Raw genomic sequence first — 22,400 nt, 5'->3', positions numbered from 1 at the left:
ACTATACCACCCTGGCATAGAAGGACCGAGGCAAAGCATAGAATTATACAAATCACAAGAAGCTGCTTTTTTCTTGATTTCAGTGGGTCTACTAACACTGGATTTCAACAATTGGCTTTTAAAAGTGCCCCCTCTAATGTATGTAATAAGAACATTAATTGTTCTAACGAATCTTCGAAGATTAGTTAGAACAATTAAGGTTTTAAAAAAGGGGGGAAAATCAGAAAGTGCTTAGCTATTGGTCCAGATAAAATTGTGAGTGCTCACCACTTCTGAAAATGTGGAAGTCTCGCCGCTGTATACAAACATTGTTGTGCCCCTCATGGAAATATTTAAAGGTTTTACCAGAAGGGGGGAGCTTTGAAGGTTTCAGTTTGAAGAGGAAATCAGATCCGCAGAAAATTAACACTTCAGAATTGATTTATGAAATGCCAAAGAATTAGAGTTAATCTCAAATTTGTGCAGCGCCGTCTCTGGCATGTACTGGAATAGTATGGTGGCTGCAAGGCAGATGCCATAAGTTTCCAATAAAAAAAATCATTTGGATTTATTACAGGCTAACAGCTCTCTGACAAGCTTTCACCTTATGAAAGGGAGAGGGCAAGAGAGAGATTAAGAGAGCGAGAGGGGGAAAGCGAGACGGACTGAGGGAGAGGAGCAGAGGGCTCTCAATGACCTAATTCTAAGTTAGCTGTTCAGTTGCAAGAGTATTGACTACAACGTAGACCCTTGTGGGAAGCAGCAAAGAGGAAGCCGTGACAAGGGCAGAGAAGGCAGGGAGTATCCTCACGGACAGGTGAGTCACAAATTCCTGAAGCTCAGGAGCATCTCGTGTTAGATTGTACTTGCATGACAAAGGCGTCCTTTAGCCGATACTCTTCATTTGACAGCTAGGAAGGCAGCCTGTGTGATACTTCTCGAAGGACTAGAAAGGGGAAATGCATGAGTTCCAAAATAGCCTCTTTAAAGCTACCGAAACCACCACATGGTTATGAAGTGTTATGGGGTAACAGAGGTGTGCAGAGAGGGATGAGGGAGCTCCCTTCTGGCTGGTTTCTTGGTATAATTTTTAATGTATTAGAAGCATTTAGGGCAGCCCTATGGGTTCACCCAGGGTTCCCTCCTTCCTCCCCTCAGGACTGCTGATTAAAGAGCAGTTTATCTGAGAAAGTACAAACCAAGACGTGGATTCTAATCGGCTGTATTCTTCTGATATGCAATTGTTCTTATCAGATATTGGCTCTTCGTAGCTGAGGCTATAAAACTGGCCAATGCAGCTACTTGAATTAAATTGAAAATAACATTTGGTCAGACATCGTAGCATACCCAACATTAACCCAAAACGCAAGATAAATTATAGGAGATATTCTCTATTTATATGGAATTCTAGAATATGGGTGGAATTCAACACTCGGCCTACTCAGAGTAGACCCATTGAAATTAATGGACATGAGTAACTTAGGTCTATTAATTCCAACAGGCATACTCTGAGTAATGTTTAGTTGACTTCTACCCATTATTTCAAGTGCAGAAGGCTAACAAGTTAAGGACAAGAAGCTGTAAACTGGAGATTTCTCTCCTTCAAAAAAATAAAATAAATGAACCAGACTGCGAACATGGCGATAATCTTGCATGCAATTATGTGCCTTTAAATTCCATTGAACTGAAGCACATAAAAACAGAGTACGCTTACAACTTTCTCAATAGTATTGATAAGACCACCACTACCCTCAGATTCCAGGGAATATGAAAAATATTAGTCTTCAAACCCGAATATTTTCTGCTATGTTTACATTTTTTAAAACAATGTGATTATTTGATTAACCCCTTATGTGCCAGACGGCACCACACACGAAACTTTTGGAACACCCGCTGTTAATTTTAGCCGGAGCGAGAAACCATCTGATGCGACGCGCCCGCCATATAAGGCTATATGGAGCTGTAGCGCAGAGCATACTTTCTGCGCCTGTTAATATTCAGGCACAGAAAAGCATTTTGGCACATTCTAGCAAAGGAAGATAGGATGATGCGTCTAGCAGGCCTTCTGACTTCCTGCCTAGGTAGCAGGGCCAAACAGCACTTCTACCTCTGTTGTTTTCTCCGGAACAGGAGTGCCGGGAGACTGGAAGCTATAAGAGCAGGACAGTCAGGGAAGAAGTGTGAGTGTCAGATTTAAAAGCAAGCAATGCCTCATCTAAATCAGACGTCAAGTTGACAAACAGCACTGGACAGTCATTTAAATCAGTTTTAAGTGAGGGAATAGCAAAGATTCTGTACGTCAGGGGGAAGGAAGGGTCTAATTTATAGCTTGGAGGCTGCATGTTGACGCATTCTACATTTGTGAGGTTAGATTTTAATCCTTACCTCCCGCTGACCGGCACACAGGCACACATATACCACTTAAGTGTGCAAAGACATCAGAATGACAGCCATTGCTTGCTGGAGGAAAGGTCTCGCGGTGTAAGAGGCATGCTACAGTTTTAGAACTCTTCAGATATGCAGCCCATGTCTGACATAGAAGCTGCAAGTTGGCCACCTGTTTATTCAGAAGCACTTCTGAAAGCCTGCGAACAGTCAGTGTCAAATGCATTTAAACTGTTATTTAGAAGACCCAACATGGACCATCTAAATATGAAGGTCTAATTTTAAGCTATTACATTTGACAGACGTCCACCTGTGAACTTGTTCTCTTTGTGCAGTACAATGTACAGAATGAATGCCGGTGTGTTATTCACAGCTCATTTTGGCCAATGGGTTTGGGGTCAGACCTATGGGGACATTTCATCTCAAAAGCTTATGCTTTAGAGAGTTATAAATTAATTGGTAGCTTCCTTTACCACCAAACTGGGGAAGCCTACCAAGTATTCTTACTTCAGTCAAAATGTGGCCACAAATTAGGTCAGGGCTTTCTGTTGCTGCCAGGAGTTGATTAACATGTACATTTCGGCAGTGGTAAAACCTGTGCAACAGGGCTGCACCATACGGTTTTCTTAACCGAATGATTCCCATAAGAAAACTGAAAACATGCCCTGTCAGAAGAAAAGCTAGCTGTCCTCATATAAACAGCTCCCCGTATAAAAATTAAAGGGAGCATGGGAACACAGGAAGCTGCCTAACACTGAGTCAGACCGTTGGTCTATTTGGCTCAGAGCTGTTTACACTGAGTGGCTGTGATTCTCCTGGGTTTCAGGCAGGGGCCCTTCCCAGGCTTTCCTTGAGAAACCCAGCACTGAACCTGGGACCTTCTTCATGCAAAGCAGAAGCTCTACCACTGAGCTACGTCCTTCTCGCCGACTCCAGAACTAAAAGCACTGTAGCATCGTGTTAATTCATTTCTTATATTAATAAACTAAAAACTTTTGATCCGTTATATGTTACACCTATATAGGTGTAAGGAATCAGATGTAATTGCTCAATTAAAAACTAGTATACAGGTACATACGCTTCAGGTTACAGACGCTTCAGGTTACAGACTCCGTTAACCCAGAAATATTACCTCAGGTTAAGAACTTTGCTTCAGGATGAGAACAGAAATCGTGCTCCGGTGGTGCGGCGGCAGCAGGAGGCCCCATTAACTAAAGTGGTGCTTCGGGTTAAGAACAGTTTCAGGTTAAGAACGGACCTCTGGAGCGAATTAAGTACTTAACCTGAGGTACCACTGTAATTAATTGACTATGGCTATAGCCCTATGCATGCATGCTTGGGAATAGGGCATGCTGAAGAAAATGGGGCTCGCTTTCAAGTAAGTGTGCATTGGAATGTGTTACAGGATGTCTGTAATCATATGGTGGCCATAGTGTGACTCAAAGGGCAGGATGTAACAATCCTTCTTGGATAATCACTACTCATGCTGCTTGTAAAAGACAAATGTGCATTTTTCAGTGACATCTCTTAAAGTACATGAACTGGTACGATGTTGGTAGGCTATCACATAAATCTGTTTCATAGGAAGATATGCAACCTACAGATCTATTTTAGGTGTTTTCTGTCTCAGAGGTGGGGAATAATAATTAATCTGTAGGCCTTCAGTTATTGTTTTGTTGCAACTCTGACCACTGATCATCCTCACAGGAATTGATGGGAATCCAGCAACTTTTGGAGGTCCACAAGTTCTGCACCCTTGGTCTATCTGAAATCCACACAGTGCCATGCACAGAAAACCATGAATCTTAAGGAACAATGCATGAGACAACACTTCTGTGTTTTAAAAGTAACTTGAGTAATAGTCATCAAACCGTACAGCCAAAGACCTTCACTAAAATTGAAGCATTTATATTTCTCAATCCCTTAGGGTTGATTCTCAGAAAAACTCACAGTTCAGAAACTGTTGCGGCAAAGGTAATTACATCCAAGCCAATGGCACATACATGCAGAATTTTGAGTTCACCCACCAAGTCAATATATATAGAACTTTGAGGGTCTTGCTGGCTCCCAGACATAACTGCATCTGTTCACAGCACTAATGATTGCAAGTCATAGTGAGCTGCCACTCCCACCCCCCAAAGAGAAACAGAGGGTGGTCTTGGGAATCAATTTTAAGTGGCAATGTACTCTCAGGAAAATACCCATCTGCCCCTAAAAATGTCTAATATAAATCCTGTGCTCGTTCAAATGATGTGTGTATTGCTGCAGTAAAAATGTAATGTATAGAATTCGCCAGAAGACTTTGTAAAGCTGGTTATGGTTTCAAAACCCATTGATGGCCTCGTGAATGTTTTTAATGATCCTTTCCCCATTCTGAATAGTTTATGCTGAAATGTTCCAAGCTGTCATTTCCCACTAGAGCTCTATCGGGCATGGAGTTTGGTCATATCTGACACTTTTGCCAAAGAACGTGCCTATGAGCCAGTTGACTGAAAAAAGTTTAGACTTTGACCCTGAATTTATATTCTTCAGACTAAGAGGGGTCAAAGACCCTTTGAGATGCATCACTAATATAATATAATAATATAATATAATATAATATAATATAATATAATATAATATAAATCAGTTTCTAAACAACCATCTCAAGACAATTTACATGTAAGATAATTAAAAAACATTAAAAATACAAAAACAGCAAGTACCTTTTTTAAAAAAGACTAAAACCCTAATGCAGTAGACACTTAATGTAAATACATATTTATCCAGCTAGGAAAGCCTATTGGAACAAAAATGACTCCAGGTGTTTCTATAAGTTGCAGATAGTTGTTGCCTGTTGCATCTTGGCAGGAATGCTATTCCACAGAACAGGGGATGCCACACTAAAAGCCTTCTCTGTGTTACAGTGGAGAGGGCTTCTGAGGCCTTTGGAACATGTAGGAGAAACTCTTCTACAAACCGCAGCAATTTAGGGGGTGTATAAGAAATAACAGAAGCCAGAGTTGCTTCAGGCCAGCGGTACTTGAACAACCTGGGAAGGTTCCTACCCATTTCTTGCCACAGAGATGTTTTGAGCACACAATGAAGGACTGTGTTTATTACTCTCAAAGTCTGTGAGTCAGAGAAAATGGAGGATGCGGAGAAGCTTACCTCCTCACCAAGAGCGCAGTTAAATTTAATCCTGAGATGATGGAGGACGATAGGACCGCTCTTTGCGGCAGTTGTTTCCCCTGATCCTTTTACACTGACTCTGGCAGAGTACGTTTGGTCACATGAAAGAAACGCGCTGAAATCCATGACCGCTGCTAAATGTGTACAACACCATCCAGATATTCCATTGCTTTTCGGGTTTCAGTGGCGCACGAGTTAATGGCACTTGGTTGGGAGGAGCAAGACAGACAAGCAGTGAAATGGAAGAAGGTCAGTCTCTCAGAGAGTTTGGCTTCCTCACAGATGGTTTTAATTTATCAGACCATTTGTAGGAGATGCTAGTTCCATTTTGTGTCTCAGGGCTGAAATGGGATGGACCTGTTTTCTGGTGCCTAATGTGAATCACTGTAAAAAGAAAAGAAAAATTTAAGCGTTCCCAACTGGTTGCGACTTTCACGACAGTAACGCTACCAATGCCATGGGCAACAATATCCCCCTCCCAACTTCGTGAAAATGGGCAGGGCTACGCCTTGCTGCCCAATGATAGTATTGTTAGAGTGAGAAGGGTTTTGTTTTGTTTTTTTGAAAAATTGGTTTTATTGCAACTTTTTATTATTGTATTTTCTGTATGGCTCAATTTTACGTACACCACTCAGCTAAGGATCAAATGGCACATAAATGTCCTTAAAAACAAACAAACAAAGCAAACAAATAACTCTAGGAATGATGTACCCCATCGTTGTCAGTGGCTGAGTGTGTGTGGCTTCTGCAGAGGCAAAAATACAGGAAAAGTAAGCAAGAATAATAATTAAAAAACCCGTAGTTACAATATGGGAATGGGAAATTTAAAAAGACATGATAAGGGACTTGTCATATCATGCGTGACATGTTATGGCATCATGAACTAAGTGCAGCAATGCTGGTTGCTGGGGATAATAATAATTGTTTTCCAGGAACTTCTGTCAAGGGTTTCACGACTGTTTAACAGTGTTTAATGTCACATGTGTGACTTAACTCAGGGAAACCGTGACAGAATTAACCCATCCTCCTCTAGCGCCACTACTCTGATAAAAATCGGAGCCCTCTGCCCTCTCCTCCATAGCTGCTTAAAGTAAAAATGAAATCACTGGGAGAAGTGTGGTCAGATTTCCTGCATCAGACATAACTTGGCTCTTGCTTAGGAGTACACAAGTTCTGCTGCTTGTGTAAACCAGTCGTGGTTTCAATAGGATATTTGTATGTCACTGAGAGGCAATATAATATTCTGCTTGCAAAGAAAGATCCAAACAGCATTGTCGTTAGGCTGCCTATGTTCCTACGGCCAAGGGAATTGCCAGAAGAGTATATTTCATTGTTTCCCCCCCAAAGGGTTATCTGATTTATTAAATTTATATTTATTTGTTGAATACAGTATATACAAAATGGCCATAGGATTAGCATCTGGAACACAATACTCAAGAATTTATGGTAGAGCATTAGTAAGGATGTCTAGTCTAGCTTTTCACATGGACCAGCTGAGCTCCATTAATTCAGGTGGACTGACTATTGATTTAAACAGTCTGGTCCTGAAAGATCAGAAAACTGAGAGATTTCCCCTTTGACAACTATTCCAATAGGCTTCTTGTTAATTCCTGTTCTCCGTACCCCCTACCTCTTTTTATAAACAAGGGGATGTAACCGGACTCTGGTCTTCTACAAATGTTTATGCCACAATAAATTTGTTAGTATTTAAGGCACCAGAAGAATCTTCATTGTTTTTGGACCTAGAGGAAGGCTTACTGGCTGATGCATAGAAAAAGAATATTATATCTGGATTTTAGCACCATGCGCGCACACCCCAAACACACATTTTGTTGTTTAACATATTAAAGCTATTTGGTAGTCGAAATTGGAAGGTATGGTGAGCTCATAGTCCCACAATTATTCCGTCTCTGCATTCTCAAATATGTATACAAATCAGGCAAATGTAAGAACAAAAAGTATGAGGCTGAGATGATATGATGTGATGATAGTAATTAGCTTTCTTGATATCAGGTGTTGTGCCTATTAGGCTTTTATTTGAGTCAGGAACCAAAGATTACCTGTTTTGATAACCCTGCTCTGTTTGTTTTTATGTGATTTTAGACTGAGTCTTGCCGTTGCACATTTCTCCTAATATACCTATTTTTGCATACAATTTTGCCTGACACTGTACAGCATTTTTGCAAAGCAAATTCCCATAATAGAAAACATTTTTGCATGTTTACTGATTTCTACTATTTTTATTCACACTTTCCCCTAATACACCCCCTCCCCCATTATTTGGTTGAAGAACTGTATCACAAAATTTGGAGAAGTGCGAATTTCAAAGGATAGTCTCATTTTGGCTTGCATATTGTTTCGGGAAGTGCGAGTTAGGTTAGCTCACACTTAAGAGAAAAGCAAAGCGAACCAAATGTAGTTATTTGGTCCTTCACTAGACTATTCAGCATCGATTCGTGGATTGAAGGTCACCACAGATAATCAGTAAACCAAAGGAAGCAGAAAAGCTGGACTCAGGATTCTTCTGATAACAATGAAAACTCAGATCTGTGTTGCATGTGAGCCTGGGTTACTAATGCTCATCACTTCATAGTTCTTAGTGACAGTTGTGAGGCACAATATTTTCTAATACTATTATGGCTATGGATCTGTGTGAGGATCAGCTCAAATCTGCATGCAGAGCTCACATTCATGCAAGCAGATCATGGAAATGACAAGTTTTAAGGGTTGCCGAATAGTAAATCCTCTCTGGGTGAAGGATAAAGAGCAAGTCTAAAGTGAGAGACTAGGGTGATGCCTGCTGTTTCTCTTCTCGTTGTGAGACTTTTGTGGATGAGAGTTTGTTTAGACCCTGGGTGAGAACCCAGAGGCTGAGAAGGAGGGTTTGTCAGAAGGAAAATGAATTGATATTGATTTATATATATTAGTAACTTTGCACTAATGTAACATTTTGCATGTGACTATTTTATAACACATGTTATAAAATACAAAGTATCATTAAGAACAAATCATACATGAGCTAGTTATAGTCAGCTTTTACTATACTAATAAAGATTTGCTCTTTCAAACCAAGCCTCATATTTGGCTAAGCTATCCAGGCTGTGAGAAAGCTGTAGATATTCCTGTTCATATGGTGACAGCAAAATATCAGTGTTTAGGAGGTATTGGAATCCCAGAGCTGTATTTCCTATATGGCAAATGGAAACTGGGTGTGAGAGAGAAAGAGAACCTTTAACAAGCAAAAGGGGATTTGTGATTTGAATTAAAGTATCTTCTTGCTCCTAAGTGGTGGGCTTGGGCAGGTGAGGGTACAACAAAGTCCTCTTGTGAACCAGGATTTGTTTAAGTAGCAGGAAACAGAGAATAGGAAGAAATTGATGGTTCTCCAAATGGAGGGATGTAGAAAGTGGAATCACCCAAAGATTGGTATTGGGAACTGTGCTTTTTTAACTTGAAAAGTAATGCTCTAAAGTTAGGAGTGAGCAGTGAGGTGACCAATTTTGCTGATTATACTAACGAAAAGAGATTGCGAAGAGCACTAAAAGGACCTATCCAAACTGAGTGAATGGGTGGTAAAATGCCAAATGCAATTAGTGTAAACAAGTGCAAAGTAATGCATAGTGGGGAGGGGGGGTAGAATCTTAATTTCACCTATACTAAATAATCTCCCCTCCTCATCCATTAGCAGAGGTGTCCGCTGTATGAAAAGTCCTTCCACAAATAGAATTCAACCCAAATGGCTCACTTAGAAGCAGTAGATTCTAGATAAAGTTTAATAATAATAATAATAATAATAATAATAATAATAATAATAATAATAATCAACTATTCACAACTACACACACCCCTGAAAAACAAAATGATGGTGAGTTTCATAATGCAGGGGGAAGGAGTTTTTATCTACTAATTGCTACAAATTCACAAATTATTTCCACTCTTTAATGAGTAATTAAAATTTCCTTTAAAAAATTACTGGTTGTTATTTCCTGTTGGCACACTCACACCAAATGATTTAGCTTTGTAATTTTATTCGCATTTTTTTTTTTTTTTTTTGCAACAACCTTGAGCGTTTATGTATTTGGTGATTTTTCCATATTGTTACCAAGACCACGAAGGTCATGAAAGACACCCCACTCCTCTACTGTTAGCTCCCACAACCTCTGAAATTGGAGGGTCCATTTAACTCTCTGGGCTAATACCTTGTGAAAGACTTGTTGAAATAGTCATCATCAAATCCAGGATTCTATCTTTCAGTAAGTCATTCTACCAGCTAATAGAGAGATAAGGACAGATAAGGACAAGGAATAGGACATAGCAGGAATATCATCTGCTCTGTTTGGCCAATTGGTTCATGTTATCTTGGCAGGTGTTGGCACTGACCAGCTTAGATGGAACTATAGAAATATACAGGCAGCTATCTTTGTCTATCATATTATTCAATAGGCATAGTCATATGGGTCTAAAATGCATGTGTAACCCTGTGAACGTATTCCTGGGTGTTAGACAAAATGGAAATCATAGAAAGTACTTCAGGAATGGGGAGATAGTGGCCCTCCAGTGTGGTGTAGTGGTTAAGAGCGGTAGTCTCGTAATCTGGGGATCCAGGTTCGCGTCTCCGCTCCTCCACATGCAGCTGCTGGGTGACCTTGGGCCAGTCACAGTTCTTTGAAGCCTCTCAGCCCCACTCACCTCACAGAGTGTTTGTTGTGGGGGAGGAAGGGAAAGGAGAATGTTAGCTGCTTTGAGACTCCTTAAAGGGAGTGAAAGGCGGGATATCAAATCCAAACTCCTCCCCTTCTTCTTCTTCTTCTTCTTCTTCTTCTTCTTCTTCTTCTTCTTCTTCTTCATTGGGCTCCTATGGTCAGGGATGTTGGGCGTTGCAGTCCAGCACGTCTGCAGGAGACATAGGTTCCCCATCCCTGACTTAGGGCCCATTCACACCATACATTTAAAGCAGTATCATAGCTTCCCCAAAGAATCCTGGGAACTCTAATTTGTTAAGCATCCTCAGAGTTGTTAGGAGAGCTCTATTCCCCTCACAGAGCAATAATTTCCAGAGTGGTTTAACAATCAATCCGTCTTCCTACTGAACTCGGGGAACCCTAGTTCTGCAGGGGGAATGTGGTCTCCTAACACCTCTCAAAATACCCTTATACCAAGCTTTACTTTCCAAGATTCTTTGGGGAAGCCATGAGTGTTTGTAGCACAAATGGGGCATTGGTTCTTCTGACTAAAAATAAAACTGGGCTTCATTTCAAGTTGCTGATTTTAAATTTTTTTATTTTATTTTATTAATTTTTTTATTTGTTACAAAGAAAAAAGAAAAGAAAACATAACACTGCAGACAAACTTATATACATATTTTCCACAATAAAAGCCAGAAAAGAAAGAAAAAAAAGAAGATAAGAGAGAAAAAGGGAAGAGAGAGGAATATAAAAGGGGGGGAAAGAAGGAAGAAGAAGAAAAGAAAGAAAGAAAGAAAAAAGTTATTTTTCATAACAATTTTTTTTACCAAATTCATACTTCAAACACTTCAATATATGGATCTTATTTAAAATATTAATAAAAGAGTTCCACTGCATTCACCACACATCCCTTAATTATCATGATCGAAATTACATCTGTCATTCAATAATTTTCCTTCCTTAAGTTCTTTCAAATTTCAAATCAAATCTTTAGGTTCTCTGTACTCTTCACCAGGTTAATCTAAACACAACCAAACATTTGCACCATTTACATAGATAATCATTCAGACTTTCCCATTGTTTTTGGATTATAATCTTTGGTTTTTGCCTTATTAAATCAGTCAGTTTTGCTAACTCCATGTACTCACATAGTTTACTCAACCATTCCCCCTTTGTTGGGATATGATTTCCTTTCCAATGACTGACTACTAACATTCTCACTGCCGTTGTTGCATACAGAAAGATGTTGATTTTGTCTCTGGGGATATCATTATTCAAAATTCCTAATATATACGCTTCTGCCCTTTTAATATATGATATTTTTGTCAATTTTTTAATCTCTTCATGAATCATGTCCCAGAATTTTTTAATCTCTGGGCATGTCCACCACATATGATATAGGGTACCAATCATTCTATTACATCTCCAGCATTTATTGCTACTTGATTTATTCATTTTTGCCAATCTGTCTGGTGCCAGGTACTACCTGTGATGCATCTTCATATAGTTCTCTCTTAATGAGTAGCAGGCTTTGAAAATTATATTTTTTGTCCAACACCCCCCCCCCATCTTTATATTCAATTGTATAGCCTAAATCTCGTTCCCACTTTTGCATATTCTTTTTTTTGGTTTCTTGATCTGAATGAACGTTGTCTAACCTATACATTTTGGCGAGTGTTTTTTGGTTATTCTGTAAATTCCCAAATCCTCTGGTCTTTATATCTTTCTCATATGTAGCCTTAAATTGGAAATATTCCAGCCAATTTATTCTCAATTTTAAAAGTTCTCCATATTCCTTTAATTTGGTATTTTCATTCATTCCTTCTACCAGATCTTTATAAGTTGGCCAAGCATTTTTTGTATTATTTTTTAATGTTGAGGTTTCCTCTATTGGAGAGGTCCACCATGGGGTTCTTTCTATAATTCTCTCTTTTGTTCTCTCCCATACCTCGAATAGGGCCTTTCTCACTAAAGGATTCGTGAATCCTTTATGCATTTGTATTTTCCTGTATATTAAATAGCAATGCCAACCATAAATTTTATCCCAGCCCTGTAGTTCCAAGATTTCAGTATTTTTTAATAGCATCCACTCTTTCAACCAGCTCCAGCACACAGCCTCAAAGTATCTTCTTAAATCTGGAACTGCAAATCCCCCAAATTCTTTTGGTCCCGTCATTGATTTTATTCTGTCTTTTTTCCCCTTGCCTCAAGTTGCTGATTTTATGATGATGGTCAGTTGGGGTACATGAAACATTTCCAGCAATGTGTCTTTCTAATAATCAATTAGTGTGACATAAAAAAGGACAAAGCACACTTGTTTTTCAGTGACTTTCATTTGATTTCTTTCCCCTTTACTCCATTATCATTGAATTTCGTGGGAATTAAATCTGGGCTGGATCTAGACACATCAAAGAAACATTTCAGTTAAATGTGTTGTGAACTTTGTATGAGAAATCGGGTTGGCAAAAAACGGAACTCCACAGTGCCATCTGGTGTCACAGTGTTATAATGCATAAACAATGCATATAAACAGCTTTTTCTTTGACAATGTAGCTAAGTCCCAAGTTTACAGTTGAAATGACATTAGAGAATCAAGGTTTTTTTTTTTGCTAGATCTGCTCTCTGAAACCCATTTACAGAGAGGTATATGGTGTGACCAAAGCAGTTATTTCAAACTAGCAAGATGCCCATCCAGTGACGGATGGCATGTAAAGGTATAGTGGATTTTGGCTTAGAGAGTCTGAGAGTACACCCTATGGCTTCAATGTCCAATAAGGGCTGGGCCACCTGGAATAAAGAGGAATGCAGTCAGATACACTGTTAGGAGAGAGGCTATACTTGCTGCTTGCTGCTAGTGGTCTTAGCAATTAAGAAGCAGTCATACTGATGACTGAATGGAGTAACTGTGCCCCTGAAGGACCAGGTGTGCAGCCTAGGAGTCATTTTGGACTTTCAGCTGTCCATGGAGGCGCAGGTCAATTCTGTGTCCAGGGCAGCTGTTTATCAGCTCCATCTGGTACACAGGCTGAGACCCTATCCGCAGACTGTCTCATCAGAATGGTGCATGCTCTAGTTATCTCCTGCTTGGACTACTGCAATGCGCTCTATGTGGGGCTACCTTTGAAGGTAACCTGGAAACTGCAATTAATCCAGAATGCGGCAGCTAGACTGGTGACTGGGAGTGGCCGCCGGGACCACATAACACCAGTCTCGAAAAACCTACATTGGCTCCCAGTATGTTTCCAGGCACAATTCAAAGTGTTGGTGCTGACCTTTAAAGCTCTAAACGGCCTTGGCCCAGTATACCTGAAGGAGCGTCTCCATCCCCATTGTTCCGCCTGGACACTGAGGTCCAGTGCCCTTACTGTGAAAAGCAAAGTTGCAGGGAACCAGGCAGAGGGCCTTCTCAGTAGTGGCACCCACCCTGTGAAACGCCCTCCCAACAGATGTCAAAGAGAATAACAACTACCAGACTTTTAGAAGGCATCTGAAGGCAGCCCTGTTTAGAGAAGCTTTTAATGTTTTACGAACTATTGTATTTTAATATTTTGTTGGAAGTTGCCCAGAGTGGCTGGGGAAACCCAGTCAGATGGGAGGGGTATAAATAATAAATTATTATTATTACTACTACTACTACTACTATTGGTCCCGCAATAAGTGGCATTTTGGGTACACTTTTCCATAGAGAGTCAGCAATATACTCTCTTTCTTAGGGTATGCAAGTTATTGCTTAGAAGTCCCTCAATTTCTGATTAAGTACATTACTTTCTAAAAACTTTTTGAAAAAGTGGCGTGATGACTTTGGAATGTCAGCAGATTGGTGAAATATAAATATTTTGATGATTTCCTCTGAAATGTCAGCATCTGTCTCTCTTTTTTCTCAGATAGAAATTTGTAAATCTATTTCTGTGATCCTTAATTTGTAAGGCAAACTATGTGAACAACATCAGAAGGGTACGCAAACATGTGCCACGCACCCTCATTTTGAGATGGTGTTGGCACAACAAACAACTTTCCGTCGTTTTCTGATTCTGAACGATCTCTCTAGCACCACCTAGTGCTTTTATTTCCAAGCAGCGATAAGCGTTTCTTCAGTTAATAATCTGCCTGGAACAGCAGGCAGCCAACAGCAGGCAGGCCAAGGCAGCCAAAGCCAAACATTCAAAGAGCCTATTCCTTTGTTCCTGGTTTATTTTATTGTGTTTCATCCAAAGGAGTAAAATGATCCTCATTTGTCCATTTGGGAGCTATATGAGTTTCTCTGAGACCAGCCTACTAGTCTCAAATAGCACAGTATTAATTTCTCCTGTGGTTCCTACGGCCCCAGCAATTATTCTCCATCTAGGGAGAAACAATATTGGATCTAAAAACTATCATAGAGGAGAATTTGTGTGTGTGTGAAATTCTCATGCGTGGGGTGCAGAGGTTTTGAGGCACTAGACCCATGTTATCACAAGTGCCCTTTTATTATATGAATGGTCTGCATTCTGCAGCCTTCCTGGGTGCACACACTTCGAGGACAACATCATATAAATAATAAAATTATTGCTGTTATTGTTATTGCTAGTGTGTCCCCCAGCCATGTATACTAATAGGTGATTGCCATTTATCTGCAGGAGGAATTCATCAGGTTTTCCTGCTGAGCTCCAGTTGCTGCCAGAAGAGGAATGGCAGGCCGGAGGGGAGGTGAGAGAGGCAAGCAACATGGCAGACCAGAGCCTCAACTACACAGACATTCTAGAACATAGCTGTCAACATTTCGCTTTTTTAAAGGGAAATTCCCTTATTCCAAATAGGATTCCTCACAAGAAAAGGGAGAAGTTGACAGCTATGTTCTAGAATGGGAGTAATGTTTGTAATTTACGATACCCAAAATTACTTCCAAGGGATCTCTTTTTGGCCTTGGAATGGAAGATACAAAGTGTGTATCCAGAATGGGACTTAATTTGCAAATGGGTCACAGGCAGCATTTTTTTTCTTTTCTTAATGGACTTCTCCTCAAAAGAATAAATCTGGATTAAAGGGTGAGAAGATGATGGGTTGGCATGTTGAAGCCAACAATATTGTGTAAACAGTGCAGCAACAACCAACAGCAACATCTTGCATGGAAGAGGAGCAGCAGTCTCATAATAAACAGGCATCTGGAAACACCTAAAGTTGTCTAGATTTTTATTTCTCTCAGGTGCTCAGTAAATGTTTTCTCAAAAAGGGTTCAGAACAAAAAAACCCACATTTTTTGGTGGGGGGACATTTACAGTCTAATTATATTTCAAGCTTGCTGCCTTGTGGTAATTAGCATAATGGGATTTGAGCTATTAGAGAAGTTTCAGTTAATAAATGTCCTCTTGCCCCACCTCCAGTCAATATTTATTACTTTGCAGTTAAAACTCTGAAGAGATCGGCCGTCCCTGGAGTGACTATCACACAGTTTGTGGAGGACATTCCGAAAGGGTGCAGCACACCTGACTTTGAGCGGAAGCCAATTACCTTAACATTACAGGAAGGTGAGGCATCGCCTAAGAACTGATTATTACAATTCTTGAATAGCTGAGCAAATTCCTCCTCTTTCAGAGGAAGAGAGGAGAACTAGCCCCATTGTATATCGGGGGGGGACGGGACTGTGTGGAGAGAGTCTCTTCCTTTAAATTCCTGGGATTTTTATGTGAGCAAATGCAAATGAAAGTACAATGCAAGCAAACTAAACAGTTTGTTGTTGTTTAGTCATTTAGTCGTGTCCGACTCTTTGTGGCGCCATGGACCAGAGCACGCCAGGCCCTCCTGTCTTCCACTGCCTCCCGCAGTTTGGTCAAACTCATGCTGGTAGCTTCGAGAACACTGTCTAACCATCTCGCCCTCTGTCGTCCCCTTCTCCTTGTGCCCTCCATCTTTCCCAACATCAGGGTCTTTCCCAGGGAGTCTTCTCTTCTCATGAGGAGGCCAAAGTATTGGAGCCTCAGCTTAATTACCAACTATTTTTGGCATTTCTAAGGCATCTGCTGGAACACTTTATTTCTTATTAGGAGGGAACTAGAAAACACATGGCAAATATTTCAAAGGGGAATTCCTTTACATCATCCGTTTTTATTGTGGATTTCTGCTTCCAACTGAAACATTTCCCTTCTTTTTTCCTCCAAGGTAAAAATGCCATTTTCAGAGCTGTGGTCAAGGGTGAACCAAAACCTGAGGTGTTCTGGAAACGCAATAATGAGGCAGTGGATGATCCTCAGAAATACCAGATATCATTCAGTCCGGCCACAAATGAGTTTATCCTGCAGGTGAGGATTAATTGCTATCTAATGGCTATGTACACACTATACATTTAGACTGCATCAACAGAGGTATAGTGTCCAGGTCAAGAGAAGTAATAGTCCCACTCTATTCTGCCTTGGTGAGACCTCACCTATAATACTGTGTCCAATTCTGGGCACCACAATTTAGGAAGGATGTTGACAAGCTGGAACGTGTGCAGAGAAGGGTGACCAAGAGGATCAAGGGTCTGGAAACCAAGCCTTATAAGGAACAGTTGAGGAAGTTGGGTATGTTTAGGCTGGATAAGAGGAGACTGAGAGGAGATATGATAGCCATCTTCAAATAACTTAAGGGCTGTCACATGAAAGAGGGAGCAAGCTTGTTTTCTCCTGTTCTGGAGGGTAGGACTCAAACCAATGGCTTCGAGTTGCAAGAAACATCAGGAAGAACTTTCTGACAGTAAGAGCTGTTTGACAGTGGAATGGACTCCCACGAGAGGTGGTGGGCTCTCCTTCTTTGGAGGTTTTTAAGCAGAGGTTGGATGGCTGTCTCTCATGGATGCTTTAGTTGAGATTCCTGCATTGCAGGGGGTTGGACTAGATGACCCTTTGGCCTCATTCCAACTCTATGATTCTATGATTTAAATCAAAGAATTCTGGGAACTGCAGTTTGTTGAGCATGCTGGGAATTTTAGCTCTGCGATGGGTAAACTGAAGTTCCCAGGATGCTTTGGTGGAGGGGGGGAGTCATGTGCTTTAATGTATGGTATATACATAGCTTCCTGTGAATATACTGTTTAATCTTTAACGCAGTAAAATGTCAAGGACTGGTGAATCTTCTCCCTAAAAAATGGAGCATCTTAGAAGAAGAAGAAGAAGAGCCTGCTGGATCAGACCAATAGCCCACCTCATCCAGCATCCTGTTCTTATAATGGCCAACCAGACACCTGTGGGAAACCAGCAAGCAGGACCTGAGCGCACACAACAATAATACATTTTCTGCACTGATTTCCATTTCTCTTTTCTCTTTCAAGGTAAACAGAATCACTGCGGATGATGCTGACTTGTACCGTTGCACCGCTGTGAATGAGTATGGGGAAGCCACCTGCACTGCTGGTCTCAAGATCATACAGGGTAGGCTAGTCAAGGTAGCATGCTGCATTCAGCCTAAACAATTATGCTTTGGCACTGAGGACCAACTATTACTTAAGTTGCAATCCTAAACATGCTTACCAGGGGTGAAAGCACTGCTGAGTACAATGAGACTTACTTCTGAGTATGTATGCATAAAAAGGTAAAAGGACCCCTGACCATTAGGTCCAGTCGCGGACGACTCTGGGGTTGCGGCGCTCATCTCGCTTTACTGGCCAAGGGAGCCGGCGTACAGCTTCTGGGTCATGTGGCCAGCATGACCAAGCCGCTTCTGGCAAACCAGAGCAGCGCATGGAAACACCGTTTACCTTCCCGCCGGAGCGGTACCTATTTATCTACTTGCCCTTTTGATGTGCTTTCAGACTGCTAGGTTGGCAGGAGCAGGGACCAAGCAACAGGAGCTCACCCCGTCACGGGGATTCAAACCGCCGACCTTCTGATCGGCAAGCCCTAGGCTCTGTGGTATGCATAAGATGGCATTATTAATGCAAATAATAAGTACGGGAGGGACAATAACTTAGTGGTAGAGCACATAACTTTGCATGGAGAAGTTTCCGGTTCAACCTCTGGCATCTCTAGTTTAAAGGATCAGGAAGCAAATGATGTGAGTGACCTGAGACCCTGGAGAACTGCTGTCATTCAGAAAGAAAAAAAATATCCAGTATGATATGTATAATGCAACTATAGGTATTCTTATTCATGAAAGATACCCATTAAAATCTACAGGCCAACAAAGGGCTTTCTCTATGTCTGTAATTGCCATTAGGCATTTGAATGTCATGTTTTAATAGAATATTTAAATGAGAAACATAAATGATGCATTTCCCAGTTTGACTAATACAAAGCGAACCATGCTTGTCTCAATGAATTCGGTATAAGTATGAACTGTACACTTAAGCCCTAAGAATTCTGTGAGGCTTGAGTGTGCTTAACTTCTAAATTGTAACAACTGTCAATGCTTAGAGGAGGCATTCCTGCAACTACATTGCTAATTAAGGAATTCTCCTTCCCTCTTGATTTCTCTCCCTCCTCACCTTTCTTCTCTTGCCGTAACTGATCAGTCGGCTTCAAGAAGAAAGCGAAGCAGACTTCTTCTGCACCACAGACAGGTAAGCCGCATTGGTCTGGAGGCTCACAAGCCAAGACTTTGCCACTTGATAATACATCGACCACATCAACACTCTTATTAAGCTCTGGGTTAAGGAAGCCCCATTTTCATTGCATGCCAATTCTTTTTTAAAAAAATCTTACAGACCTGAAAAAGGAGCTCCAGGACTTCAGAAAAACATTAAAGAAACGGTGAGTGTTTCCAAGAACAGGTTGTTTTATAAAGTAGGGGGAAGGGGGTCCCTGTCTTCCAAGAAATATGATATGGCTGACAAAGTCCCAATTCCCACTTGCAAAGGGCATTATATAAATGGTTATTCTGCAGAAAATGTTCATGAACATCAGTATATAATAAGCAGATATCTTGCCTCTGACAGTAATAGGGATCAGTCCCCAGTAAATGTTGCTGTCAGTAGTGTATGATTCCTTATACAATTGGGTCTTGCTTTGCAGTTTTTTTATATCTCTTTCTCCTGAAGTTATAACCTTTTTGCTTAAGTAAATTCGGGGGTGGGAGGGTGGGACATCAATGTGGTCTTCTGGTTTTACCATTTGTTTAAGATTGTAAAATTAATATTAAGGGGAGAGCCAGTGGGGTACATTGGTTAGTGTGCTGGACTAGGACCTAGGAGACCAGAGATTGAATCTCCAGTCAGCCATGGAGCTCATGGGGTGACCTTCGGCCAGTGGCAATCCCTCATCTTAACCTACCTCACAGGGTTGTGTGAGGATAAAATGAGGAAGGGGTAAACTGTGTATACCACGGTGAGCTCCATGGAAGAAAAGGAAATTATAAATGTAATAAGTGAATAATAAATACTGTGTGTACAGATAGGCTTAAAACATCTTCTTGATAAATTACTGTTTCATGATTCCAAATGGTGGGAGGCCCAACATCTCCCCAGGTAAGATGTTCCAATGCAGAGGTATTTTAGCTTGCAGAAATAATGTAGTGTACTTAATAATGCCACCCGCTGAGTGCAATTCTGCCATTAGCTGCAAACATCCCCATCATAAACAGAGGAGGCTATATATGGTGTCATTAAAGAAAACAAATGGAGTCCTACTAGTATGTTCCTAGTGGATTTGCCTCAGATTCTGAGGAGGGTTTGGAATGAAAAGCAACTCCCCCCCCCACCCCAAAAAACACCCCACCACATATACATATTGAGAAAGATGTCTCCTGCTATTCACATATAATCAGGGTTTCTCTTCCTGGTACTTAACTCTCTCAGAACACCTTCAAGTGCTCCAAAGAAGGAAATTGACATGGAACAGATCTGGCAGTTATTGCTGAATGCAGATAAGAAAGATTATGAAAAGATCTGCCTAAAGTATGGCATTGTTGACTTCCGTGGGATGCTGAGGAGGCTTCAAGAGATGAAGAAGGAGAGAGAGGACAAGCAGGCACAAGTAAGGCTATCCCTTTAACGCCAGAATCTAGGGAGGCAAATCCTCATCTTGTTGCATTTCATAGAAAGAAGAAAAAGAAGCTGTCTTATACTGAGTCAGGCCATTGGTTCACCAGGCTCAGTATTTTCTACCCTGGCTGCCAGCAGCTCCTCAAGATTGAAAGCAGGGATCTCTCACAGTCCTATCTAGAGATGCCTGAGGACTGTTGTTGGGAAATTCTGCCTGCAAAGTAGATGCTTTACGCTGAATTATGATGTTATCTGTGTCACAAATTCAGAATTGAGTAAGTTTTTCTGAAGGTCCCATACATATTAAATGACCCAGTCACAGATCTCCAGGTGAAATTTAAAACTTTATTGTCAAACCTCTGAGTATTATAGTGAACTTGCCACAAGGCTTGGGCTTGTTTTCCACAGCACATTCTCCTTAGAAAGGAGAGCACCCAGATTTATCTAAAAAGCATCGAAACGGTAATCTTGCTTACTGCTGTTGAAATAATTGCCTTGGTTGTCCCCAGAACAGGCAGTATCCCATTTAAGCAGCATTAATAGTCCTTGAAATCCCCGATTATATCTCGTCTTTGCTCTTTACAGTATCTGCTCAACCTCAGGAACCTGAGGCATGTCAGAGTCAATGAGGTGCAAGGAAATGCTTCATTTGACCTAGAGATGGAACTGAAAAATCCAGAAAGTAGAATTTACCTATACAAGGTAAGGAAGGTTAAGTCAAGTCACGAAGTTGTACCATATCAGACATCTGGGCTGAACTGGAGCTAAGTAGCTCAGGAGAGAAACCGAGAAATGCATAGCAGCACTGCTTGACTCCATGGTATACTATACATGTTTACAGTGGTACCTTGGGTTAAGTACTTAATTCGTTCCAGAGGTCCGTATTTAACCTGAAACTGTTCTTAACCTGAAGCACCACTTTAGCTAATGGGGCCTCCTGCTGCCGCCGTGCCACCAGAGCTCGATTTCTGTTCTCATCCTGAAGCAAAGTTCTTAACCTGAAGCACTATTTCTGGGTTAGCGGAGTCTGTAACCTGAAGCGTATGTAACCTGAAGCATATGTAACCTGAAGCGTAGGTAACCTGAGGTACCACTGTAAACAAATTTCAGAAGGGAATGTGTTAAAGTGAAAGCATGGCTTCTACACCTTCCTCTTTAGGAGGAGTAACAATGACACAATAATCTTCCAAAAGGATACTGTAGAGTTGGAAAAGGTTCAGAAAGGGGCAGTCAAAAGGAACAGGGGATGGAACAACTCTCCTATGGTGACAGGTAGTGTTTGGGCCTTTTAGTTTAGCGCAAAGTTAAGAGGTGACATGACAGAAGTTACTCCTGGTATGTTGAAACTGGATAGTGAAAAGTTTTACTCCCCCTCTCATAATACCAGTCCTCATTGGACATCCAGTGAACTTGAATATTGGAAGATTCAGGACAGATAAAAGAAAGTACTTTTTCATGTAGCACATAGCCACCCAGAGTGGCTGGGACGACGCAGTCAGATGGATGGGGTACAAATAGTTAAACAATGAGACTCTCAGTGATGGCACCCAACTGGGGTGGTTTTAAAAGAGGATTAGATAAATTGATGGAGGATCTATCAATGGGTTTGCTCTACCTCCATGGTCAGAGGCAATAATAGCAGTTCTCAAAACTCAATATTTATGAATATTTACATATCCGTGTTCATTTTAAATCCCTGGTTAGCTTGTTTTTTGGGTGGGGCCACCAATGTTTCCCAATTATAAAGGCTTCATGGAATCTTTGTCATCTGTCAATTTGTTGCAAATGGACATTTTCAAGGATCATTTTGCTTGGACTTTGGTTTATATCGTTTCCAAGATGATTCTGACCTTCCTGTGAATTTATTCTCTTTCCTTCCTCCCTTCAGGATGGCCAGATGATCAATTTTGGATTTGACAGTGAAAACACAAAGCACTGCCTGCGACAGGTTGGCAAAAAGTACAATTTTATCATCAACGATCTGCAGCCAGAAGATGCTGGCGTGTACCAGATCAAAGTAGAAGATGTAGATGTTTTCTCAACTGAGCTGGAAGCAGAATGTAAGGCTTCGTGACCATGGGGTTGTGCACAGAACCTAGAGGGGGTGTGCATTTGTTTCATAACATATGGGAAAAAAGTGAAATGAATGGGGGCCACTCATTTCATTTGATATTACTGGTAAAGAAACAAATGCCAGAGTTCTGGATGAATTCCAAATGTCATATATTCGTTCATTGCTCATTTATGACTTG

General features: G+C 40.9%; 1 protein-coding gene across 50 annotated transcripts in view; it reads left to right on the top strand.

Moving 5' to 3' along the window:
- The first annotated feature begins 461 nt into the window (after positions 1-461).
- IGFN1 (immunoglobulin like and fibronectin type III domain containing 1) overlaps positions 462-22,400 on the top strand; it is a 43,101-nt gene continuing 21,162 nt past the window's right edge. For 31 of the 50 annotated variants that reach the window (XM_083444147.1, XM_083444150.1, XM_083444164.1 and 28 more), the window contains exons 1-10: positions 463-796; positions 14,837-14,906; positions 15,602-15,724; positions 16,356-16,495; positions 17,503-17,602; positions 18,682-18,729; positions 18,874-18,919; positions 19,963-20,140; positions 20,734-20,850; positions 22,037-22,208. In XM_083444147.1, the coding sequence (XP_083300273.1) occupies positions 14,888-14,906; positions 15,602-15,724; positions 16,356-16,495; positions 17,503-17,602; positions 18,682-18,729; positions 18,874-18,919; positions 19,963-20,140; positions 20,734-20,850; positions 22,037-22,208 (943 nt within the window). In that variant the 5' untranslated portion in view covers positions 463-796; positions 14,837-14,887. Of the gene's footprint in view, positions 797-14,836; positions 14,907-15,601; positions 15,725-16,355; positions 16,496-17,502; positions 17,603-18,681; positions 18,730-18,873; positions 18,920-19,962; positions 20,141-20,733; positions 20,851-22,036; positions 22,209-22,400 lie in introns of all 50 variants that reach the window. The other 19 variants (XM_083444146.1, XM_083444189.1, XM_083444191.1 and 16 more) reach the window with 2 other exon arrangements.

The sequence above is a fragment of the Podarcis tiliguerta genome (genome assembly GCF_965153285.1).
Source record: "Podarcis tiliguerta genome assembly, chromosome: 6".
In the NCBI taxonomy this organism is placed as follows: Eukaryota; Metazoa; Chordata; class Lepidosauria; order Squamata; family Lacertidae; genus Podarcis; species Podarcis tiliguerta.
This window is presented reverse-complemented; position numbering and strand designations above follow the sequence as displayed.